General features: G+C 36.7%; 2 protein-coding genes across 7 annotated transcripts in view; one reads left to right on the top strand and one right to left on the bottom strand.

Annotated features, from left to right (window-relative positions):
- Positions 1 to 22,770, top strand: part of RPS6KB1 (ribosomal protein S6 kinase B1) — a 38,528-nt gene extending 15,758 nt beyond the window's left edge. For 2 of the 4 annotated variants that reach the window (XM_007118333.4, XM_007118335.4), the window contains exons 5-15: positions 4,333 to 4,480; positions 6,548 to 6,605; positions 8,058 to 8,158; positions 10,289 to 10,379; positions 10,563 to 10,653; positions 11,172 to 11,279; positions 11,581 to 11,643; positions 11,835 to 11,912; positions 14,796 to 14,903; positions 17,939 to 18,051; positions 18,978 to 19,884. In XM_007118333.4, coding sequence (XP_007118395.1) covers positions 4,333 to 4,480; positions 6,548 to 6,605; positions 8,058 to 8,158; positions 10,289 to 10,379; positions 10,563 to 10,653; positions 11,172 to 11,279; positions 11,581 to 11,643; positions 11,835 to 11,912; positions 14,796 to 14,903; positions 17,939 to 18,051; positions 18,978 to 19,215 — 1,197 coding nt within the window. In that variant the 3' untranslated portion in view covers positions 19,216 to 19,884. Of the gene's footprint in view, positions 1 to 4,332; positions 4,481 to 6,547; positions 6,606 to 8,057; positions 8,159 to 10,288; positions 10,380 to 10,562; positions 10,654 to 11,171; positions 11,280 to 11,580; positions 11,644 to 11,834; positions 11,913 to 14,795; positions 14,904 to 17,938; positions 18,052 to 18,977; positions 19,885 to 20,006 lie in introns of those variants that run through there. The other 2 variants (XM_007118336.4, XM_007118334.4) reach the window with 2 other exon arrangements.
- RNFT1 (ring finger protein, transmembrane 1) overlaps positions 2,626 to 23,026 on the bottom strand; it is a 34,144-nt gene continuing 13,743 nt past the window's right edge. The window contains exons 9-10 of one of the 3 annotated variants that reach the window (XR_003683271.2): positions 4,951 to 5,069; positions 2,626 to 4,045 (exon numbers count right to left, since the gene is read on the bottom strand). Coding sequence is in view for 2 of the 3 variants with exons in the window: in XM_028500075.2 (XP_028355876.1) it covers positions 14,059 to 14,262 (204 nt within the window). In the remaining variant the exon portion in view is untranslated. Of the gene's footprint in view, positions 4,046 to 4,950; positions 5,070 to 14,006; positions 14,263 to 23,026 lie in introns of those variants that run through there. The other 2 variants (XM_028500075.2, XM_028500073.2) reach the window with 2 other exon arrangements.

Raw genomic sequence — 23,026 nt, 5'->3', positions numbered from 1 at the left:
AGCGGCCATGGCTCACGGGCCCAGCCGCTCCGCGGCACGTGGGATCCTCCCGGACCGGGGCACGAACCCACGTCCCCTACATCGGCAGGCGGACTCTCAACCACTGCGCCACCAGGGAAGCCCCCACACAAACTTTTAAATGGCTACTGGGACAAGTTCATAGTCCCGAACTCATGTGGACGCTTAGAACTCACCAAATGTCCCTAGACAACTCCTTCCATCCTCTACAACTATTAGAGCCTTTACTATCAGTCCCACTATTCTTTTTTAGCAGACTGCCTCTCTTTCTATTTGAGGCTGTCAGATATGATTCCCTTCATCTTCCTGTTCTAATCCTTGTCCCATTTTCACCTGTCTTTACTTCTCTCTCTCCAGGCTTAGTGGGAGATGTGTTCCTCCTCCTTTCCAAGGCTAAACCCTCTCTTTATGTTTTGGATCCCATCACTTTCTGCCTGTTCAGGGTCTTTGTCACTTCTGCCTCTTTTTTCCATCCTCTATCCTAACTTCTGTCTTTATATAAATATATTCATGTCTTTGCCATATTTAGAAAACAAATCCTTTCTTCACTCGAGGTCTGTTGTAGCTTCCAGTCTCTTCCTTTCATAGCTGAATTTCTTGAGAAGTCATGTTTTATTTATTTTTTCACTCACTATATTTTGACTTCACAACTCTACTATTTTGATGAAATGCCTGTCTCCTACATCACCAGTGATCTCCTAATTGCTGAATCCAGTGGTCTTTACTTAACTCATCCTTAATTTACCTCTCTGTTACATTGAAGCTATTGAGCACAGCATTTTGAAACTCCGCTCCCTTGACTTCTATGATTCTTCTTTACTATTTCTTCATCCTCTCTTCTTGGCCTCTTCTCAGACTTTCTCAAAATTATTTATTTCAAAAATTTTAACCTCCTGAACAGTTAAAAAATAATGCATCTTTGAAATTTTTCAAACTTTCCAAAGAGTTACAAGAATAGTACAGTGATAACCAATTGTTAAGTTTGCCATATTTTCTTTGTCTGCCCCTCCCTCAGATTCTCCTCTCTCAGTATGTATGTGTGTGTATATTCAAAGTTTTAATTTTTTTGGTATACAATTTGAAAGTTATTTGTAGACATGGCACTTCACCCTTAAATTCTTTAGTACGTATCTCTTAAGAATAAGGGCATTACATACATAACTACAATGTAATTGTCACATTTGGGAAATTTAACATTGATATACTATATTGTGTTCTAATACATCGTCCATACTCAGACTTCCCCAGTTGTGTCAATAATCTCCTTTATAGCTATTTTGTTTTGTTTTTAACATCCAGAATTTAATCAAGGATCACACATTGCATTGAGTAGCCCTGTATCTTTAGTTTCCTTTACTGTAGAGTACTGTGTCTTTAGTTTCTTTTACTTTAGTTTCCTTTACTTTTGTGTCATTCATGACATTGACATTTTTTGAAGACTGGGTCAGTTGTTTTGCAGAGTATCCCTAATTTGGATATGGTTCATTGTTTCCTCATGAAAACACTTAAATTTTAAATTTAGGTTAAATGCTTTCTGCAGGAATATTTTACAGGAGCGTTGTGTCCTCAGTGCGTGGGCTCAGGAAGCACATAATGTTGGTCTGTCTCATTATTTGGTGAGACTGAGTTTGATCACTTTGTTAAGGTGGTGTCCACCAAACTTCCCATTCTACCGATACCTTTTTCCCTCTGTAATTAAAAAAGTTCTATGGAATGAAAGTTAGAGATTGTGTTAATATTCTGTCCTAATAATCTTCTATACCCAATGGTTTTATTATCCATTAACCAAATCAAATAATACTCTGGTGATTATAAAATGGAGACTTTTCTATTTTTATCATTTTTTTCTATATTGTCATTCTTCTGTAAAGAAGAGCTTTTCATACTTGCTTTTTAAAATTTAATTTTTTGAAATAGTATGGACATTTTTACAGTGTGTTATCCATTTCTTTCATTATTCAAATTTTGGTCCGCAAATTTTCCCAGGTTTTGCTAGAGACAGCTCTATTAAGATGGCTCTGTGTCCTTTTAACGTATCCCTGTTAGTTTTTGAGTAGTTCCTTACTTTCTGTATAATAGCGTGCTCCAGGTTTACCTTGCACTTTCCCTGACCCTGGCCTAGAACCATCTGATTCTCCATGGAACCCTGTTTTTTTTGGTAGAGAAACCAAGATGTGGGTGCCAAGCTACACTTTTTGCTACTGAAGTCTCATTGTTTCTGGCTCTTTCAGTACACAGAGCTAGGAAGTTTTGTTTTTGTTTTAAATCATGGCTTCATATTGATATTCCTAATTTCAGTCCAGTTCTGTAGGGTTCTTCTTTCCTCGGCATACATTTTCATCTCTGTTTTTCCACAGTGAGCAAAGCCTGGTAACAACATCAGTACATTTACTCATTTGCTTAGTTGTACAATGTATGCATAATAGTTTGAGAATTATAATACCAATACTATGAGTAGCTACAAACCTACTAAGTGTGGTTTAAGATTTTTTTTGTAATTTTTGTTATGCTTACATATATGTCACTAAGAATGTTCAGTGTAAAGTTACTTAAATATCTTTTTTTTCCTTTTGTGGTAAAATTATCAAAGTAATAGTCAATTAAATTTATGTATTTCTGTTGTATTCAATTTTATTTCCCTCCCCCATCCAGATTTAATTTTATTTTTGAAATGTATAAAACATTAACATGGTTCAGAATTTAATAATCACAATAATGATATTTGATTTAGGTAAGAAAAGAAATGAATAATAAAACCCTTCAGGTTTTGCTCAGAGGTCCCATTCCCTTTCCTGCCTTTCCACTGTCATTAGCTTTTTTTTTTTTTTTTTTTAAATAGGTTTCTTGTTGGGATGTTTTATGTTATGTTATGTTATGTTATTTTTTTGGCCATGCCACATGGCATGTGGGATCTTAGTTCCCCAACCAGGGATCGGACCTGGGCCCTTGGCAGTGAGAGCGCCGAGTCCTGACCTCTGGACAGCCAGGGAATTACCTGTATCATTAGCTTTTGGCTTAATTTAGGTGTGCTCATTATTGCAGATATAAGCATGTACCTATTATATATATTCTTATTTCCATTGTTACACAAAAGGTAGCATACTGTGTTACTGCTGTGCCATATATGCTCTTTTGCACCTTGCTTTCAGAGATGTTCCTCATTCTTTTCATAGCTTTTTTACACAGGGTTTTCATGCAGTATCCTATGCATGGGCATTTAGGTTGTTTCTAATGTTTCACTTTTACAAATAATATTGCAACTAATGGCCACGTATATATGCTTTTTCATGTTACTAGAGGTGTACAAGAACTTAGAATTTAAGACTTAGCATGTCCAAAGCAATATATCATTTCCCAAAACTTTTTTCTTTGTTTCCATTCCCTGTTATTGAATGACACCATTACTTACACAGAAACCATGGTATCATCATTTCTTCTCATATCTCATTAGTCAGCGAGTGCTAATGATGCACTTTTACCCTTTTTTCCCCCACCTTCGTTTTCTTAGTTACAGGTTTTACTTCTTGCTTAGTTTACTAGCCTTCTGACTGGTGTCATTTCTTCCCTAATACTTCACACTGCAACTAGAACGGTCTTTCTTAAAGCCAAAGGCTATTCATTTATCTTACCTCAGCATTTCTCCTCTGCCTCTAAAATAAGATTCAAATGCCTTTGCCTAGATGCCCAGGCCTTCCATTTCCTATATGTCCAGCCTAATACATGTCCTAACCACTTCTAACCATACTGAACTACTTTTAGATCCTTAAGACATGTCCCGTCCTGTCAAGCCTCTTTTGCACTGGGAATGCTTTTTTTTTTTTTTTTTTTAAACCCTCTACATTTCATCGTAATAACTTTTTATGATACAGCTTAGGTATCTCCACCTCCAGGAAGACTTCTTGCCAGGTCAGATGTAGTTCCCATGGCACCTTGTGCTTAGCTCCATTGACTTATCTCTCTTCCCTGGGACTTTGGGCTCCTGTGGGCTAGAGACTCCTTCTGTTGGTTCTGCTTTCTTGTTAAGAGCCTATAAAATAGTAGACATTCAACAGTTAGTGACTATATGAATAAAGTTGATCTGTTTACATTAAAACAGATTATTTAGGTTTTCATTTACATGTTTACTACAAAAAGTCCAAACAGTGCAGATGTGTATAAGAAGTGAATGTCTTCCATTACCCCTATCTCAGTCTCCAGTGGGAACTATGATTAATAGTTTAATGTTGGCAAGAAAAGCACAAAATAGATTTTCCAGTTACTATAGGATAAAAATGTCTACTACTTTGTTCTTATAGATCATCTCTTTTCCTTTAGGCAATGATAGTGAGAAATGCTAAAGATACAGCTCATACAAAAGCAGAACGGAATATTCTGGAGGAAGTAAAGCATCCCTTCATTGTGGATTTAATTTATGCCTTTCAGACTGGTGGAAAACTCTACCTCATCCTTGAGTATCTCAGCGGTCAGTACACAGCTTGGTGTAATTATTTGCATTAGCTCCAGAAACTTGGTCAAAACATTATTTTCCAATAGAAAAACGCTTTTTCCCAATGTGACCAAATAGTTCTTAAAATTGACAAATACATTGACATAAGGAATTCAGATGTGACGAAATGTTTCTTTTTGCGGACAAATGTGAAGGAAACTTTAAAGGTTAAGTCTTTTTCCCCATCTGTAATATTTTATCTTAATCCCATTGTAATCAATTAAAATAGCAAATAGCTAATTGATAGCCATCAAATTGACTACACTTGGGTAAGATAATATAATTCAAATAAACCACTGATTTATTTTTTTCTAAACTGACATGGAAAACTTAGAGTGTTGTTTAAGGTAATGAGTATTCTTGGTATTGCATCTTTAAACAGAAGAGTTTTTTGTTTAATGTAGTCTTATTGATAGATTTTGCAGTTTACATTGGAAATCACCCACCTTTTCCAGGGCTTACCCCCTCCTAGGAATTTGTGGTACTCCATAGCATTTCAAGATCACAGGTTATCTATTTTCTGCAAACACACTTGAGTTTTCTGAAAAACAGATTTCACAAGAGCCTGTAACATGGAACAGAAAGTTGCAGAATTTAGTCACTTTTTTGTGACTTGTTTTTTTCTTGTACCTTTATTTTAACATAGTTTCAGATTTCCACAAAAAAGTTGTAAGAACAGGACAAAGAATTCCCAAGTACTCTTCACCTAGATTCCCGAAGTGTTATCATTTTACCACATTGTTTTGTTTCATCACTTTCTCTCCCTCTCTGTATATGTATGTGTGTATATAGATGTATATATACACACAGATATGTGTATATATATTCATAATTTTTTTCCTGAACTATTTAAGAGAGTGTCACAGACATGATTTCCCTTTACCCCTAAATACTTCAATGTATATTTTTCTAACATTAATGACAGTATCTTACATAACTGTACTAGAATTATCAAAATAGGAAATTAACATTAATACAATAATCTCTCTCAGTTTCCTTTAATCTGGAACAGTTCCTCAGTCTTTCTTTGTCTTTCATGACCTTGACATTTTTGAAAAGTACAGTTTAGTTACTTTGTAGAATGCATCAATTTGGGCTTATGTGGTGTTTCCTCAGGATTAGATTCAGGTTATGCATTTTTGGGAGGACCATCGAAGTGACATTGTATCCTTCTCTGTGTATCAGAGCAAGAGGTACATGATGTTTGTATCTTTGTTCCATTACTGTTGATGTTAACTTTGATCATATGTATAAGGTGATGTCTGCCAGTTTTTTTTTTTCTGGTGAAATTTTCCTTTTGTAATTAGTAAGTATCTTGAGGAGATACTTTGAAATTATTTAAATATCTCATCTCTCACCAAGCTTTCACATACGGTTTTAGCATCCATTGATTCTTGCCTGAAACAATTGACTATGATGATTGCCAAGTGATTTTTCTTATTCCATCATGGCTTCTTCATTTATTATTTGGCATTCTGCTGTAACGAAGAGTTTTCCATTTATCTATTCACTGATTTACATCATTGTGGACTCATGGATTCTAAGATTTTTCAGTAGGATATCACACTTTATTATCATTGTTTATTTTGATATTCAAATAGTGCCATACTATTTACAAGGACATTGCCAAATTCATGCAGTTTAAGAGTTCTAAAAATGTGGAATATGGGCATTCACTAATTTGCAAGGATGGTTTAATTACATACTAACATTTTTCTATATGCCGGTAAAATGTTAGAGAAGCTTTAATCAAGATTTTTTTTTTTAACCGCAGGTCTGGAATCTGTAAATATTTTGAAGTTTATAGATGTAAAACCTAGAATTCCAAAACTTGTATATTTCACATAAGAATAAGAACACTGCTAAAAATGGAATCCTGAGGACTTAGTTTTAAACCTGTAATTTTTAGGATCTGTTTTTTATTTTTAAAGGGTTGATGTCTTTTAATTATGGCTAAAAGGAAAGCACAAACCCTCTCATTAGAAATGGATTGTTGGAAAAAAAGATTGTTTTGTTCCTAATGTCTTTTTCTTTTCTTCACAGGAGGAGAATTATTTATGCAGTTAGAAAGAGAAGGAATATTTATGGAAGACACAGCCTGGTAAGTGAAATTTTTGTGGTTGTATGGATTCAGGTAATAATTCATATAATTAAAAGCAAAGTCCTGTTCCCACTGTGGGCAGCCAGATGATTCAATAAATTGTTCTGGAGCCAGTTGGTCACTCAGGACTCTAAGAGGGAGAAGCAGCTTTGGGACTTGGCAGCCATTGGAGGTCACATCATTCCTTTGCCCCCAGGCTTTGGGTGGAACGTTCTTCACACCAGTTCCTAACAGAACCATTCTCACTGGGGCTTTCTTTCCTTGAATTGGTAAACTGCCTGCCTTGGCTCTGGGTGAGTGTGGTTTTCCAGTGAAACTTTATGTGTGGAGCAATGGAAAGTATCAGAAATCATCTCTTTTTTTGTAGACTTTCCAGTTCCCAAGGTGCAGTCTTAGGGAGGTGATAAGCCTGCACATATCATCTGTGGATTGATTCAATGGCCAGGATGGGATCTACCCTCATATTTCTTAAGATGGCATCTGCTTCAAATTAAAAATATACACACCCTTTTGTGAGATGACAGTATTGGGTAACAATAAATCAGTTTATCCTACACATTAAATGAATAGAAAACACTTAAATGTTTTTTCTACCTTAATTACCAAACTGCATTCCATTGTTTAATTTCAGGCCTTTTCTAACACAGAAGCTGCATTTAAGAGCCTTAGGGATGAAGTGCCCTTTTTTGGAGGAGGCTCTCTGAGCCATGTTGGAGGCTGTGTTTGTGGTCCTGCTGGTTGTGAAACTGCCTCAGTCCTCTAGGACACACCCTCTCCATCCTGGAGTAATCTGCAGGATTGCAACATTGTTATGCAGCCAGTATTGCAGTGCCTTGTGCTTTTCGAATCCAGACAGGGTTGACTCAGCCCTTTATTCTTTTGAGGTAGATAAATTTGAGTGTCACACAGTTTATAGTTGTGGGCTGGCTGGCAAGAGGGAGGGCAGATAACTGTGGGCATGAGCTGTATATAGATATGCAGCTGTATTAAGTAAGGGATGCGTGGGCTTCTAAGCGTCAGGTTATAAGGTATTTTTGAAACTAAGACTTGATCTCTGAGAATAACAAAGTTCCTATTTCCTATGGGATTTAAAAATTGGGGGTGGATGGGAGAAATTTGCTTTGATCTGAATGACTATTGGCCTAGTTCCTACATAGACAGAACAAAACACGACCAGTGACAGTTTGGCATATTCTGGACTTCTTTGCAATTTTAGCAATATGTTCTAATGATGAAATAAAACATTTTATAGTTTCACTAAATGAGTGGAACGTAAATGTCTCCATGCCTTTTGGCAGCATCCTATGCCATCTCTTTTCCCCATACCCACCCCCACTCCCACTAATTTGGTCTTTGGTGCATGTCTATTTCTTTCAAGGAATTTTGCTCCATACATAAACTGCTTTGAGTAGATTACTCTTTTTAATTTTATTAAATCACTTTTGTTTCCAGCTTTTACTTGGCAGAAATCTCCATGGCTTTGGGGCATTTACATCAAAAGGGGATCATCTACAGAGACCTGAAGCCGGAGAATATCATGCTTAATCACCAAGGTGGAGATATACTGTAAACAATTCTATAGTAAATAATCATCTTAAAATCTTCCCACACAGGTCATGGTCATTTTCAAAGCCCCATATTTATGCGTCAGTTATTATACATTCCTCCCTCAGAACTTAGAGCATCATGATACTTGTACTTATGGTTGATGAGATTAAAGAGAATTGAGGATAACTGGCCACAACTATCTTTTCTAGTTTAATCCTTACTCTTTATAGCTTGTCATTCTTTTGAAATCCTTACATAAAGTGTGGTGAGCAGGAAGCCAGTCCAAATACTAATTTTGGTTGGTTCCTTAAATTGGAGAGTGAATCTTAACTTTATAAATTGAGTTTTCTTTACTGATGAAATACATAAGTATTAGAAGCAGTATTTTTTATGATAAATTTTATTAATGCTATAAAAAAGGAAAGGATTAGAATTGAACCAAAATATTTGATATGACTTTGGGGGTAAAATGTTTAGTAGGCATCAGTTTATTCTTGCTGTCTGCAACAACAACAGACATAAAAATCAGACAGACTAATATTCTGTGCAGCTATAGCTACAGCAAAGTGAGCCTTGATCATTACTTTATGCTGATACAGACAGTTCAACTTATGTGAGAGTAATCTGGGCTGGCTAGACTTGGCAATTCAGTCACATCCCAAAGGAGCAACCAACCAACTCGGGTATCTGGGGGCTAGTGGCAGCTGCTGATCCTTAGATGTCTATCGAATGATGCAAGAGGTAGTTAATGGTGTTAAATTCTTGTACAGAAAGTGGTTTATGGACAACTGATGCCAGAATAAATGTTTCAGATAGTGGGGGGTTTCTTGCTTTCTTTTCCTTTTTTTTTGGAGAAATGTACTTAACCACATACATCACGGGTATCTATGTATCTCTCTGTCTCTCTCCCAGTTCTGCCCCACTGCCACAAATTTAGATTCTGATTGTGAATTCTAAGGCAAGGGATGGAGTAGGGAAGTGACTAACTTCTTTGATCCATAACCTGAGTGTATCAGGTGGCTCTGTGAAAATAAAGGTCATATTTCTTCTTCTGTGTCAGAGTAAAATACACACCTACATTTGAGTTAATAGTCCATTGCCTTTTCTTTTCTCGAAATGAACTTGGAACAGTAGGGTCCCTGGGGTTGCTGAACCACTGGATAGCTAATGACAGTTCATTAAAGCTAAACTTGAACTGAAATGTTCTTTGTGTAAGGTGATGAGTTTTTCACTTTCTGGATCAAAGATGATGGTTCCACACCACACAGCAATTTCATTTCTTTTTCCAAACTGCATTGGCAGAGTAAGCTAACTTGTTATAGTGACTAAGACCGTTTTAAGAACTGTCAGGTCACAGTTCATGGTGATAAAAGCTATATGTTTGAAGTACAGTGTCACACCTTTGTTTAACATGCGGAAGATCTTTTTTATGGTCTCTGTACGTAATCCAGACTTCATCAAGTTTTCCCAGGACTTACCTGCTCAGGATGGTAAAGGATTCTTGGTATAGGTAAAGCTAGAGCCTTAGACAAGCTGTTTTTCACCTTTTTCTCATCTTTGTTTTACCTTTACTAGATAGGTTATATCATTGGCAAAGATAATTTTTTTTATTTTGGCTGCTTTGGGTGTTTGTTGCTGCGCCCGGGCTTTCTCTAGTTGCGGCAAGCGGGGGCTACTCTTCGTTGCGGTGCGCGGGCTTCTCATTGCGGTGGCTTCTATTGTTGCGGAGCATGGGCTCTAGGCACATGGGCTTCAGTAGTTGTGACATGCGGGCTCAGTAGTTGTGGCTCGTGGGCTCTAGAGCGCAGGCTCAGTAGTTGTGGTGCACGGGCTTAGTTGCTCCGTGGCATGTGGGATCTTCCCGGACCAGGGCTTGAACCCATGTCTCCTGCATTGGCAGGCGGATTCTTAACCACTGGCCACCAGGGAAGTCCCGGCAAAGATAATTTTGCCCTACCCTTAAAGGGTTACTTAGCATCCCATTTATGGATGGAACCTTGCTAGTTCTTGACGTCTCAAAAAATAAATTTAAGGCAGAAAAAGTAAAATGGAAGGATAGGTTATTGTCTTGTATGATACATTCAAATATTGCACATAGAATTCTCAGAATAACCATCTATAATCTTTCATTGTAGGTCATGTGAAACTAACAGATTTTGGACTATGCAAAGAATCTATTCATGATGGAACAGTCACGCACACATTTTGTGGAACAATAGAATACATGTGAGCTGCATGTTCAAAGAAATATTACTGGTTTGGGGATAATAGCTAACTTTTACCTGGTTTAAATAATAGTGTGCTAAATTTTCTGTAGCAACACTTGGTTCTGTAGATTGTTTTAAAAATTGTAATTCAGATGATAGGCAAATAGTGAATGTTTTAGGCATATTATTTTTCTCCTTGTAGGGCCCCTGAAATCTTGATGAGAAGTGGCCACAATCGTGCTGTGGATTGGTGGAGTCTGGGAGCATTAATGTATGACATGCTGACTGGAGCAGTAGGTGCACAGTTAAAAGCTGCATGTATTATGGTCTGTGCTGAGTAGTTATTAAGTCATTACAGCAAGAGATCTTTCCTGTGCTTTTTGAAAATGTTACCAATGAAGTTATTTTTAAAAAATCTAACACTACTGATGCTTTATTAGTAGTATTATGGGCCTCTGTACTTTTATAAATATTTTCATTTAGATGATCTATGTCATGGCCTGTGGTCCTGTGAAACAGAGGTAAAACAGATACTGCCCTTATTTTATAAATGGAGGAAGTGAAGCATAAAAGCAAATGGCTCACGCATTATCACACCAAGTTAATGGTGGCAACCCAGTTCCTTCCAGGACCTTGCTATTTTTTCTGTGCCGTTGCTCAAAAACCACAGGTCTTTATAGCAGTCATCCCATATCACAACATACACTTCTGATCTCTATGTGTAACTGACTAATTCAGGAAATGGATAATTCTGTTATTTAAAATTTGCTTTTTTTCTATGCTAATTTTTCTCACTCTCTTCTACTCTTAGCCCCCGTTCACTGGGGAGAATAGAAAGAAAACAATTGACAAAATCCTCAAATGTAAACTCAATTTGCCTCCCTACCTCACACAAGAAGCCAGAGATCTGCTTAAAAAGGTAGGGTTCTAAAATAGGCACTCAAAGCATAAGCTTCAACTACTAGGATTTAAATAGATAGAACTGAATATACATTTTGACTACAGAATCATACACAGGTGTTGACAAAAAAGCCTACAGTTTTTGCAGGCAAAGGACAGATTTGTTTGTTTAAAGATTTTCTTTTTATTCCCAAACAATATTTAGAAGTAATTAATAAATCATACATTTGCAAGGCAAAATAGACATGCAAATTCTATAAAGAAAAATAATCAGTTCGACTAGGTAAGGTTCATCAGTGTGTTTCTTTTCCTCCCTAAAGCTGCTGAAAAGAAATGCTGCTTCTCGTCTTGGAGCTGGTCCTGGGGACGCTGGAGAAGTTCAAGTAGGGATTGGCATGTTTGGTGGTTTGTGGGGAAGATAATGCTATTTTATGTATTTGTGAAGGTTATATGTAGTTGCTTATAAGTGTAGCTTATTTTGCGATTGGTAACTTCAAATAGGCTGATTAGTCAGTCCAGTGAAGTCTGTTCCCCTTAACCTTTCTTCCTGCTCTTTTGTTTTGTTCTTCCCCAGGCTCATCCATTCTTCAGACATATTAACTGGGAAGAACTGCTGGCTCGGAAGGTAGAGCCCCCCTTTAAACCTCTGTTGGTATGTATTCTTGAAAGCATATAATCTGAGGGAACTGGCACTTTTTTACAATAAGAAAATATCAGACCATGCAGAAACATTTATATTTATTAATAGTTCGAAAACTTTGGTCTATCCTCTCTTCAGAATCTTTATTCTGTACAGTTTTTTTTTAAATTAATTAATTTATTTGGTTGCACCGGGTCTTAGTTGCAGGAGGCGGGCTCCTTAGTTGCGGCAGGCATCTCCTTAGTTGTGGCATGCAAACTCTTAGTTGTGGCATGCATGTGGGATCTAGTTCCCTGACCAGGGATCGAACCCAGGTCCCCTGCATTGGGAGTGCAGAGTCCTACCCACTGCGCCACCAGGGAAGTCCCTCTGTGCAGTCTTTTCAGGAACTACTGCCAGCAGCAATTGATGGCTATATTAACTAGTTTAAAGTTGGTTGCCTAAGATGATTAAATATCTCAAGTACTTAGGACTTTTGTGTTTTTTTGCTTTGTTTTGTTTTGCTTAACCCAACCCTATTTTGAATTTGCTTTTCTATAACACAGTATCACAAACTAGGTGGCTTAAACAGAAATTTATTATGTCACAGTTCTAGAGGCTAGAAGTTCGGGATCAAGGTGTTGGCAGGGTTGGTTACTTCTGAAGGCTGTTGAGAGACTGTTTCATGCCTCTCCCCTAGCTTTTGGTGGTTTGCTGGCAATCTTTGGCATTCCTTGGCTTGTAGGCACATCATCCTATCTCTGCCTTCATGTTCATGTGGCATTCTCCTTGTGTGTAGATCTGTGTCCATATTTTCCCTTTTTTGTAAGGACACCAGTCATATTGGGTTAGGAACCCTCCCTACTCCATTATGACCTTATCTTAACTAATTACATCTGTAATGGCTTTCATTCCAAATAAGGTCACATTCTGAGGTACTGGGGGTTAGAACTTCATTATATGACTGTTGGAGGGACATAGTTCAAACCATAACAATATGCTTATGAGTAAATGAGTTAGCATATTAGTTCTTGTCTTTTTCCCATCTCAAAATTTGAGAAAAGATAGTTTCTTTTTCTATTTCTTGAGATGATGGTGGAGGAGAAGGAATAGGATAATGATGATGATTATTTGGTCCTGGAGCACAAGGTGACTTGCTTTAAAAGTTCAACATACATAACTGTAAGGATAATTAACCCTCATATACCAACTATCCAGCTTCAAAAATTATTAAGTCATCTTGTTTAAACATAAACATAACCACCATGCTATCATCACAACTAAAAAGCTGACAGTTTCCCCAATTGTTTCTTTTTTTTTCCTGTTGGTTTCTTTCAATAAGGATTCAGTCAAGACCTATATAGTTTGGTTACTATGTCTCTTAGGTCTCTCTGTCTATAGATATCCTCTCTCAATTCCCCCTTTGAGGACTTATTGAAGAAACTGGACCATTTGTCCTGTAGGGTTCCTCACATTTTGATTTTTGCTGATTTTAACCCCATGTTGTCCTCAGCCATGTTCATCTGTTCCTTGTATTTCTGGAAACTGGTAGTTTAGGTTTAGTTTAGATCTGATTCAGATTAAACTTTTGGTACTATATATTTTGATCAGAAGATATAATGTGTACTCACATTTAAAAAAAAAAAACGTTAGTGGTCATTGATTATTGCCTATATCAGTGGTTCTCAGCCAGGGTTGATTTGGCAATGTCAGAGACAAGTTGTCACAACTTAGGGAGGAGTGCTACTGGTACTTAGGGGATAGAGGCCAGAAATGCTGCTAAACATCCTATAATGCACAGGACAACATCGTACAACAAGAATCATCAGGCCCAAAATGTCAATAGAGCTAAGGTTGAGAATCTATAGCCTAGTTCCAAGATTTCATTAGGGGTTTGCAAAATTGTCTTACTCTAATACTGTTATTCATTCTTTATTTATTAGGTGGAATTGTTCTGTAAAAAGATACTCTTGTATCAGTTGTTTGGTTACCTGAGGTGCAGTTTATACAGGAAAGGCAGGATAAATGTTTCTTTCCCAGTTTGCAAAATAATGAATTAGTTCCCTAACATCTTCCAAAATTGGCCAATGAATTGTGTGAATTTTTTTTAATATAATTATGAACTCATGCTGTTTAACATATTTGTGTTTCAATTCATTGCGGTTATTTTTATTGATGTTCAGTTTTTCCCATCTTTAGACACTGGGTGCTCCTTTGTGTAGGTTCTTGAGTTCTTTTTTTTGGGCCATGCAGCATGCAGGATCTTAGTTTCCCGACTGGGGATGGAACCTGTGCCCCCTGCACAGGAAGTGGAAGCACGGAGTCTTAACTGGACTGCCAGGGAAGTCCCGGTTGCTGGGTTCTTTTGACACAACCACATGGTCTGATGTTGTTCCAGAGAGAAGAAATTAAAGAAACAGATCTGGTGGTTAGATCTGGGTGATAATATTCCTCCACAAGAAAATATACTCATGCAGAGTAGAATATTACTCTTGCTCCTTGAGAAATTTAAAGGAATGAAATAAGGTATGGGAAGAAACTTCAACTAGAGCATATTATGTGCTTTGTGTTTAAACTCTGCTTCAAGTTTATTACAAATTTGCCAACTGCGCAAATTGTCTCTAAAAAGGATTTCGCCAGTGGGCTAGCCACACTGAAGCTTTGTGAGAAGGGAAGATATTCAGATTTTTAATAGGAATGATAACTGTGTTCTAAAGATGTAGTTTGACCTTTGATACTTTCCACCTGTATTTATTTTTCAATCTGTGCCTGTTAAGGCTATTTTGCTACTTTATTACAGTCAAACCCTGAGAAAAGAGGTCTATCTAGAGCCTTCTCTAATGTATGTAATGCATTTGATTGATATGTATAATGTAGTCTGTTCACCATTTTCTAATCATTTTGTTTTTTATAAAGCAATCTGAAGAGGATGTGAGTCAGTTTGATTCAAAGTTTACACGTCAGACACCTGTTGACAGCCCAGATGACTCAACTCTCAGTGAAAGTGCCAACCAGGTCTTTCTGGTAAGTGAAAGAATTTCTAATGTAGCCATGGGAAATTTAAGTATGAGGATGGGCCCTTTTCAGCAAGAAACACCCTTTTTAATAAGAAAATTTCAGTTTGCTTGCTTTATAGTTCATGTAGATAACCTGAGGTGCTTTTTTTTTTTAAAGTTATCCCCTTATAACTTGTTGATAAGTTAGAAAATTCATTCTCATAATCCAGCATTCCATTTTAGCAATTAGAGTCAGAGTATATGATTCCTTTTTTTGAGTAACCCACTGACTTAAAATGTTTGGCTCAGCATCTTAACTGAAATCCACACAGTCATAGCAGTAGGAGAAGAAGAGCTCATAGTAACTATTTTATTCCTGAAACAGCTAAAGATTTTTGTCTGTAGGGGATTTTTAACCTGTTGATTGTGAATATTTGACATCAAAATATATTGGTTCATATGTGATTGTAAGCAAATTAATCCTAAGGAGGAGGTATCTGTATTGATTTATACCTTGTCTCCTCAGATAGAAAGACAAAAGTTTAGATTTTGATTAACAGAAATGATAGGTTTATATCTGGTGACCATCATTGCATATTATTTGCCTAGTGCTTATTTTATTACTATAATTACATGTCATGTGAGTATCTACCCGATTTTATATCATTTGTTTCCTTTGTCATTTGTCATTATCCTTTGTCATTTCTTTTTGGATTATCCCTAGGGAGAATAGAATATGGGGAAAGTAATCATTTGGAAGTTTTTTGTTTGTTTTTTTTTGTTTGTTTGTAAAAATTTTTTTTGCGGTACACGGGCCTCCCACTGCTGTGGCCTCTCCTGCTGCGGAGCACAGGCTCCGGACGCGCAGGCTCAGCGGCCATGGCTCACAGGCCCAGCCGCTCCGCGGCATGTGGGATCTTCCCGGACCGGCGCACGAACCCGCGTCCCCTGCATCGGCAGGCAGACTCTCAACCACTGCGCCACCAGGGAAGCCCATTCAAACTTTTTTAAAAAAATAATGCTCTCAGTATAACACACCACAGTAGTGTTGTATCTTTGGGGGTGGAGGGTCAGTTCTAAAGTTAGCATGGAATACAAAAATTGTGTATGGGCAAAATAACACTTAAGTCACCATAGTACAGTATGCTTTTGAGTAAACAACATTGAACGGTAATAATTCTATAAATGTATGATTATATGGTGATATAAAAATATACATGCAAAATATAATTTTATAGCATTTTAATTACATAAGAGGGAAAGATGAATGCATGTTGTTAAATTTATGTCAGTACGATGCAAAGTTACTGTATCCCCCTTAGTACAATCTCTTATCAGTTAGGGAAGTAGGCATGATTCATTTTAATTGTGTCATTGCTTTCTTTTTTTCTCTCATGATGTGGAATTTATACCTTTGATTTAACATACAGACCTTTTCTTCAACTGGGCATTATAGAGTTTTAGCTAGTTTGACAATTGTTTTCCCCCATAAAATAAAAGTCTAGAAACACCTTACTACAAAGAAATCCAAAGTTGTGGTGGCAAAAGTTATGTATCTAAGCTTTCATTCCAGTTAAAGTACTGCTGATCTTTTTATTTATTTATTTATTTATATATGCCTGTGTTGGGTCTTCGTTGTGGCACGCAGTATCTTTGTTGAGGCATGCAGCATCTTTCATTGTGGCACGCAGGCTCTTTGTTGTGTCATGCAGGCTTTTCTCTAGCTGTGGCTTGCAGGTTTTGTCTTCTCTAGTCGTGGTGCACGGGTTCCAGGGCATGTGGGCTCTGCAGTTGTGGTGCGTGGGTTCCAGAGTGCAAGGGCTCTGTAGTTTGTGGCACGCAGGCTCTCTAGTTGAGGCGCACAAGGTCAGTAGTTATGGTACGTGGGCTTAGTTGCCCAACAGCATGTGGGATCTTAGTTCCCTGACCAGGGGTTGAACCCTCATCCCCTGCATTGGAAGGCAGATTCTTTACCACTGGACCACCAGGGAAATCCGTGTTGAGCTTTTCTTAATTACTTAAATTGGCTAACTAATGAATATAAGAACAATTCATTTGTTAGGTTGTAGCCAGAATTCTGTACACAAAGTGTATCTGTTTTAAAATTAATTTAAAATAGTAACAGCCCACTTATCTGGAGATTGTGGCTGTAGTAACTTCAGTTCAATTAATATTTCAATTCCTATTAGAATTCAAGGCAATTCAAAGATGATTAAGGCACAGTCTGGTCCTCTTGGTAGTTACAGCTTTAGCCCAGAAGAACATGCGGGGAAATGGCCTTCGTAGTCCACATGTAGCTGTCACAACAAAGCATATGCTCTATAGAATTGCACCTTGCTCTTTAGGACTTCACCCAGAGCCTTATTGAGTCTTTTTATTATAACTCAAATGCCTAGTCATAAGTGACAAGAATAATAAATAGAAGGGAAGATAGGTATAGGATTAACTGTTAAAGGGATGAACATGAACAGCAAGATAAATGATAGCTGGTAGCCTAATAGCAAGGTCCAAGAAAGAACTAAAGCCAACAAAATTGCATGACTGTCTGTTAAAATTGTTTTCACAATGCTAACCCTTGTTCATCAGGAAAATCTGAATCTGTCTGTTCATTGGTATAAAATCAGAAAGATCACATGTGCCAAGTTAGAGAATTCTATTCTTCCTTTGGCCTAATAATGAGAAACTGTTTGGGGGTGATAATCTTAGTTGCTTATATGCATGTGGCTAGAAACACTAGAATTTTCTTTGCATATTTATCTTTGTATTTAACATCTTAATGTAGAGCCTACATTTTCCTGTTTTGTTCTACTCCTTTCAGTAGAGTGAAATTTTGTTTGCTGGCATATGGGGCTCAATAGAATTCTGCTCTCTGGAGGTCTGGGCCTCAAGAAATGACTGGAAAGAAGGTAATGGGTGTGAAATGAGATTGAGGAGACTGGATAGTATCCACATTGGTGATTTTAGGTGTACATCATTGTCTTGGTATGTCAGAGATTGAACCACCACATTTTCTGATGGACATGACAAAATCCTATTCTGTAGTCCACTGTTACTGTCTTTCAGGGTTTTACATATGTGGCTCCATCTGTACTTGAAAGCGTGAAAGAAAAGTTTTCCTTTGAACCAAAAATCCGGTCACCTCGAAGATTTATTGGCAGCCCACGAACACCTGTCAGGTATTCAGACTTTGTTATTCTTTTTTTTAACCTGGAAGAGCATTGCTTAAGAAATTTATGCCAAGTTACATAAATGGAAGATCTGTCATTCTCTTTGACATAAGCACAGCACTACACCTTCTGATATTGCAAGTGACTAGTCTGTGACTAATCAATGATAATATGCTATATAGTTTACCTCCCCTCCTGAAAATAAGCCATTGCACTGGAAAGTGTACTCTTTAACCATTCATTCAACATTTACTGTGTACCAGGGGTTGTGCTACATTCTGGGGACACATGATTAAGACAGGAATTGTCCTTGTCCTGATGAAGCTTACAATTTAGTGAGAGAGAGTGAAAATAAACAAAGAAGGAAATAAAATATGTAATTACAAGTAGCGCCAAATGCTATGTGAAAAAAAAATATAGTGTGGTACTAGAATGCAAAAAATAACAAGGGGACTCCTATTCATGGAGAAAGAGCTAGCCATACAAAATACAGAAATACAAGGATGTTACAGGTAGAAGAACAGCTCATGCAAAAGCCCTAAGGGAGGAAAAAACTTGGCCTTTTTCTTGGAAACGAAAGGCAGGTCAACATTCCTGAAGTGTGGTGAGCGAGGAAGTGAATGGCAAAGGTTTGGAGAAATATTTTAAATGCAATGAGCAGCTGTTTTAAGTGGGGGAGAAAATGATTTTTTTTAAAAAGTAAGTATCATTGACGGTTTTATGAGGGCAAGTAGAGAGGTAAAGAGACCAGTTAGGAAACTAGCAATTAGTCTAGGGGAGAAATGGCTCAACTTCTGCTTTTGTGCTAATCCACACAAAAATGAAATTAAATGAAAAAAAAAAAGTCACATTACCCCACTCCCTTTAAATGTAAGGGAAATGTTCCTTGTTGAGATAGTACTTGAGACGAATGATAGCTCTTCCTTGTCTTAAAGCCCTGTCAAATTTTCTCCTGGGGATTTCTGGGGAAGAGGTGCTTCAGCCAGCACGGCAAATCCTCAGGCGCCTGTGGAATACCCAATGGAAACAAGTGGAATAGAGCAGATGGATGTGACGACGAGTGGGGAAGCTTCAGCACCACTTCCAATACGACAGCCGAACTCCGGGCCATACAAAAAACAAGCTTTTCCCATGATCTCCAAACGACCAGAACACCTGCGTATGAATCTATGACAGAGCAATGCTTTTAATGAATTTAAGGCAAAAAAGGTGGGGAGGGGATGTGTGAGCATCCCACAGGGTGAAACAAGAAGACTCAAAATGACAGTCTTGAAGAGTCAGTGTCATTACATAGAACACATTGGACAGAGGAAAAATAAACATGGATTTTAAAAAATCAATCAATGGTGCAAAAAAACTTAAGTGAAAATAGTACTGCGGAACTCTTAGACGCACATCAATTAATTGATTCCTAGCAACATCGTCTCAACCTATCAAGGATTTCATGTTGATCGCTCGAAACTGACAGTATTAAGGGTAGGATGTTGCTTCTGAATCACTGTTGAGTTCTGATTGTGTCGAAGAAGGGTTATCCTTTCATTAGGCAAAGTATGAGTTTGCCTGTAATACTTGCAACTAAGGACAAATTAGCATGCAAGCTTGGTCAAACTTTCCAGCAACATGGAATCAAAGACGAAAGAAACTTAACAATTGATGTTTTACGTGCAAACAACCTGAATCTTTTTTTATATAAATATATATTTTTCAAATAGATTTTTGATTCAGCTCATTATGGAAAACATCCCAAACTTTAAAATGCGAAATTATTGGTGTGAAGAAAGCCAGACAACTTCTGTTTCTTCTCTTGGTGAAATAATAAAAATGCAAATGAATCATTGTTAACCACAGCTGTGGCTCGTTTGAGGGATTGGGGTGGACTTGGGGTTTATTTTCAGTAACCCAGCTGCAATACCTGTCTGTAATACTAGAAAAAAAAAAATCTATTTAATCATTTCTACTTGCAGTACTGTTATGTGCTAAGCTTAACTGGAAGCCTTGGAATGGGCATAAGTTGTATGTCCTACATTTCATCCTTATCCTGGGCCTGCATTGCACTGGAAAAATATCGCCACCTTATACCAGTATTTGGTTCAAGACGTCAAATGTGTTCAGCCTATGGCTGAAGAAGGACAGAAGAGAGGATAAAATGCATATCGAGGGCGGCAAAGTGAGAGAGAGAGGAGGGAGATCCAGGGGAAGAGGGTGTTGCCACGATCCACCCTCTATGTCTAATCTCTTTACAGCAAATTGGTAAGGTTTTAAGTTTTACTTCTTTTTACTGTTTTTGGTGTCTGCCTTCCTTACATTTTTTCCTCAACGGTTTTAAAAGGAAAAAAGGTATTTTTTTTTCCTATATTGGGGCTACATTTTTTGATTGTAAAAGTATTTGATGGCCTTTTGATGAATGTCTTCCACAGTGAATAAGAAAACTCAGTGGCTTAATTTAGGAAACATGTTAACAAGACACTATGTTTTTGAAAATTGTAACAAAGTCTACATAAGTGATTTACAGGTACAAAGAATAAAAATAAAGGTAACTTTACCTTTCTTAAATACTTCCTGCCTTAAAGAGAGCGTTTCCATGACTTTTAGCTGGTGAAAGGGTTTAATATCTGCAGAGCTTTATAAAAATATTATTTCAGTGCATACTGGTATAATAGATCATGCAGTTGCAGTTGAGTCTTACCACCTCTTTTTGTTTGTCTTTTATAATGTCTTCAGTCTGAGTGTGCAAAGTCAATTTGTAATATTTTGCAACCCTATGATTTTTTTTAAATAGATGCTGCTTGCTATGTTCTCCAAACCTTTTTGAGCCATAGGATCCAAGCCATAAAATTATTTATGCATGTTGAATTCAGTCAGAAAAAAGCTTTGGTTATTTAAATGGCGGTTCGAGTGAGATAAGATGAAATCCTATGACATTAAGCAAAAATAGAACCATGAAAAATGATTGGAAATATACCTTTTCAGTTGTGGCAATAAATGAAACAATTGATAACAGCTCATCTTCGGACAGAAAGCCTTTTTTTTTTTTTAAATCACTCCTTCTAGACCTCCTCTTCCCTTATTGCAGCAGTCTACTGAGAACTTTATAACTGTAGCTAATAAATTAGAAACTAAATAATGGTAAGGGCAGAAATTGTACTTAAAGTGCAGGTCTTTGTTCTCTGACAGTTTATGATGTCTGAAAAACAGAACCCAAAAAGCTATGGTGATTTGTACAGGCTTCATTTCAGACTGTAAATGGCTTGTACTACTTTGATATTTGTTTTCAAATGTGTTTACTAACTATAGTGTTGACTGCCTGACCAAATTCCAGTGAAAGTTTTACACCAAAATATTCCTCCTCAGTCCTATTTGCTAGTAACATTTGCACTGTGATTGGCTGGCTATAACCACCCCATAGTTAAACCAGTTTCATAATTAGTACTGCCAGCAATAGTGGCAAACACTGTAACTTTCTGCATAAAAAGTATTAATTGCACATCTACCATCCACACAAATAAGTTTTTCAAACTTAACATTCAGTGAAGTTAATTTTCTATACTGTGGCAAGTTTATTGAGAAATTGTTTCATAAATGGATATTCCTACTATGACTGTGAAAACATGTCAAGTGCCACTTGAGTGTCACAGACAGAAAGCACACACCTATGCAATATGGCTTACCCTATATTTATTTGTAAAAACCCAAGCATAGTTTAAAAATATATGTCAATAATACTAGTCTTGAGTTTCTAAGAAGGTTCTTTATGATTATTCCAGGTAAGTGTATAAAGAGATTGTGTTTTTCTTTCATCACTTGATTATTTTCTTTAAAATCAGCTATTATAGGATATTTTTTTATTTTATACATGCTGTTTTTTAATTAAAATATAATCATTGAGAACTGAAGTTTACTAATTTTGATTTTATAAGGTTTGTAGCATTACAGAATAAACTGAGATTTATAAACCAGCTGTGATTAACAATGTAAAGTATTAATTATTGAACTTGAACCAGATTTTTAGGAAAACTGTTATTTCTTTTTCCCCTTTATGGTCTTAACTAATTTGAATCCTTCAAGAAGGATTCTTCCATACTATTTTTTGAAATAGAAGGTAATTGGCGGGGAAGAATGCATGTATGATACTCCATAAATTCAACATTCTTTAAGAAATAAATGATTATAAATAAGCTGCATCTTCAATAGTATTAATATCCCAAGCCTTGGATTTTGTATTTAATATAGGACCTAACTATTTTGGTTACTTAGTCATATGGTTCCTAGCTTATAAGGGCTAGATCTAAGATTATTCTTATGAGAAATGTTCGATTTATGCAGAATGGATTTTGAGGCTGTGGAAATGGTTAATTCCTCAAATAAAAACATCAGTGTCCAAACATCTGCCTTTTTTCATAGAAGTAGACACTAGCAAGCTGGACAAAATAATCATAAAGTATTTGTTCCACCATGACCTGTGGTCTGTTGCTGATTGATACAAAATTCTTCGTGTGTGATTCTTAATTTACCACTATAGCACAAGTATTATCAGTGGATTATCTAAAGTAACATTTGAAAGATGGGTTCATCTGTGTTTGCTCTTTAAACTATTTTTTTTTTTTCCTACCCCAAGTTGGCTTTGCATCTACCAGAGTAAATTCTTCAGCTGCCTTATTAGGAGTGATTTGAGGGTAACACCTTTTCTGCTTTTCATCTTGTGTTTAGTTTACTGTATTAAGTATTTGATTTCAGATTGAATGAATGTAAATAGAAATTAAATGCAAATTTGAAAGAACATAAAATAGAAGTGATTTTTTTTTTTAATTATTATTATCCTAAGATAGGAAGAAATAACTATCAGGTACACATGTGGTTTCAATAATTTTTCCCATTAACATGCCAGATGTGTTCAGATTCTCGTATTTAATAAACTATATATGTGAAGAATGACAGTCATAAAACTGTTTTTGTGGAGAAACTGAAGCAATTTAAATTTATAACA

The sequence above is a fragment of the Physeter macrocephalus genome, chromosome 14, assembly GCF_002837175.3.
Source record: "Physeter macrocephalus isolate SW-GA chromosome 14, ASM283717v5, whole genome shotgun sequence".
NCBI lineage: Eukaryota > Metazoa > Chordata > Mammalia > Artiodactyla > Physeteridae > Physeter > Physeter macrocephalus.
Note: the sequence above shows the minus strand (reverse complement) of the source record. Positions and strands in the feature narration are given on the sequence as shown.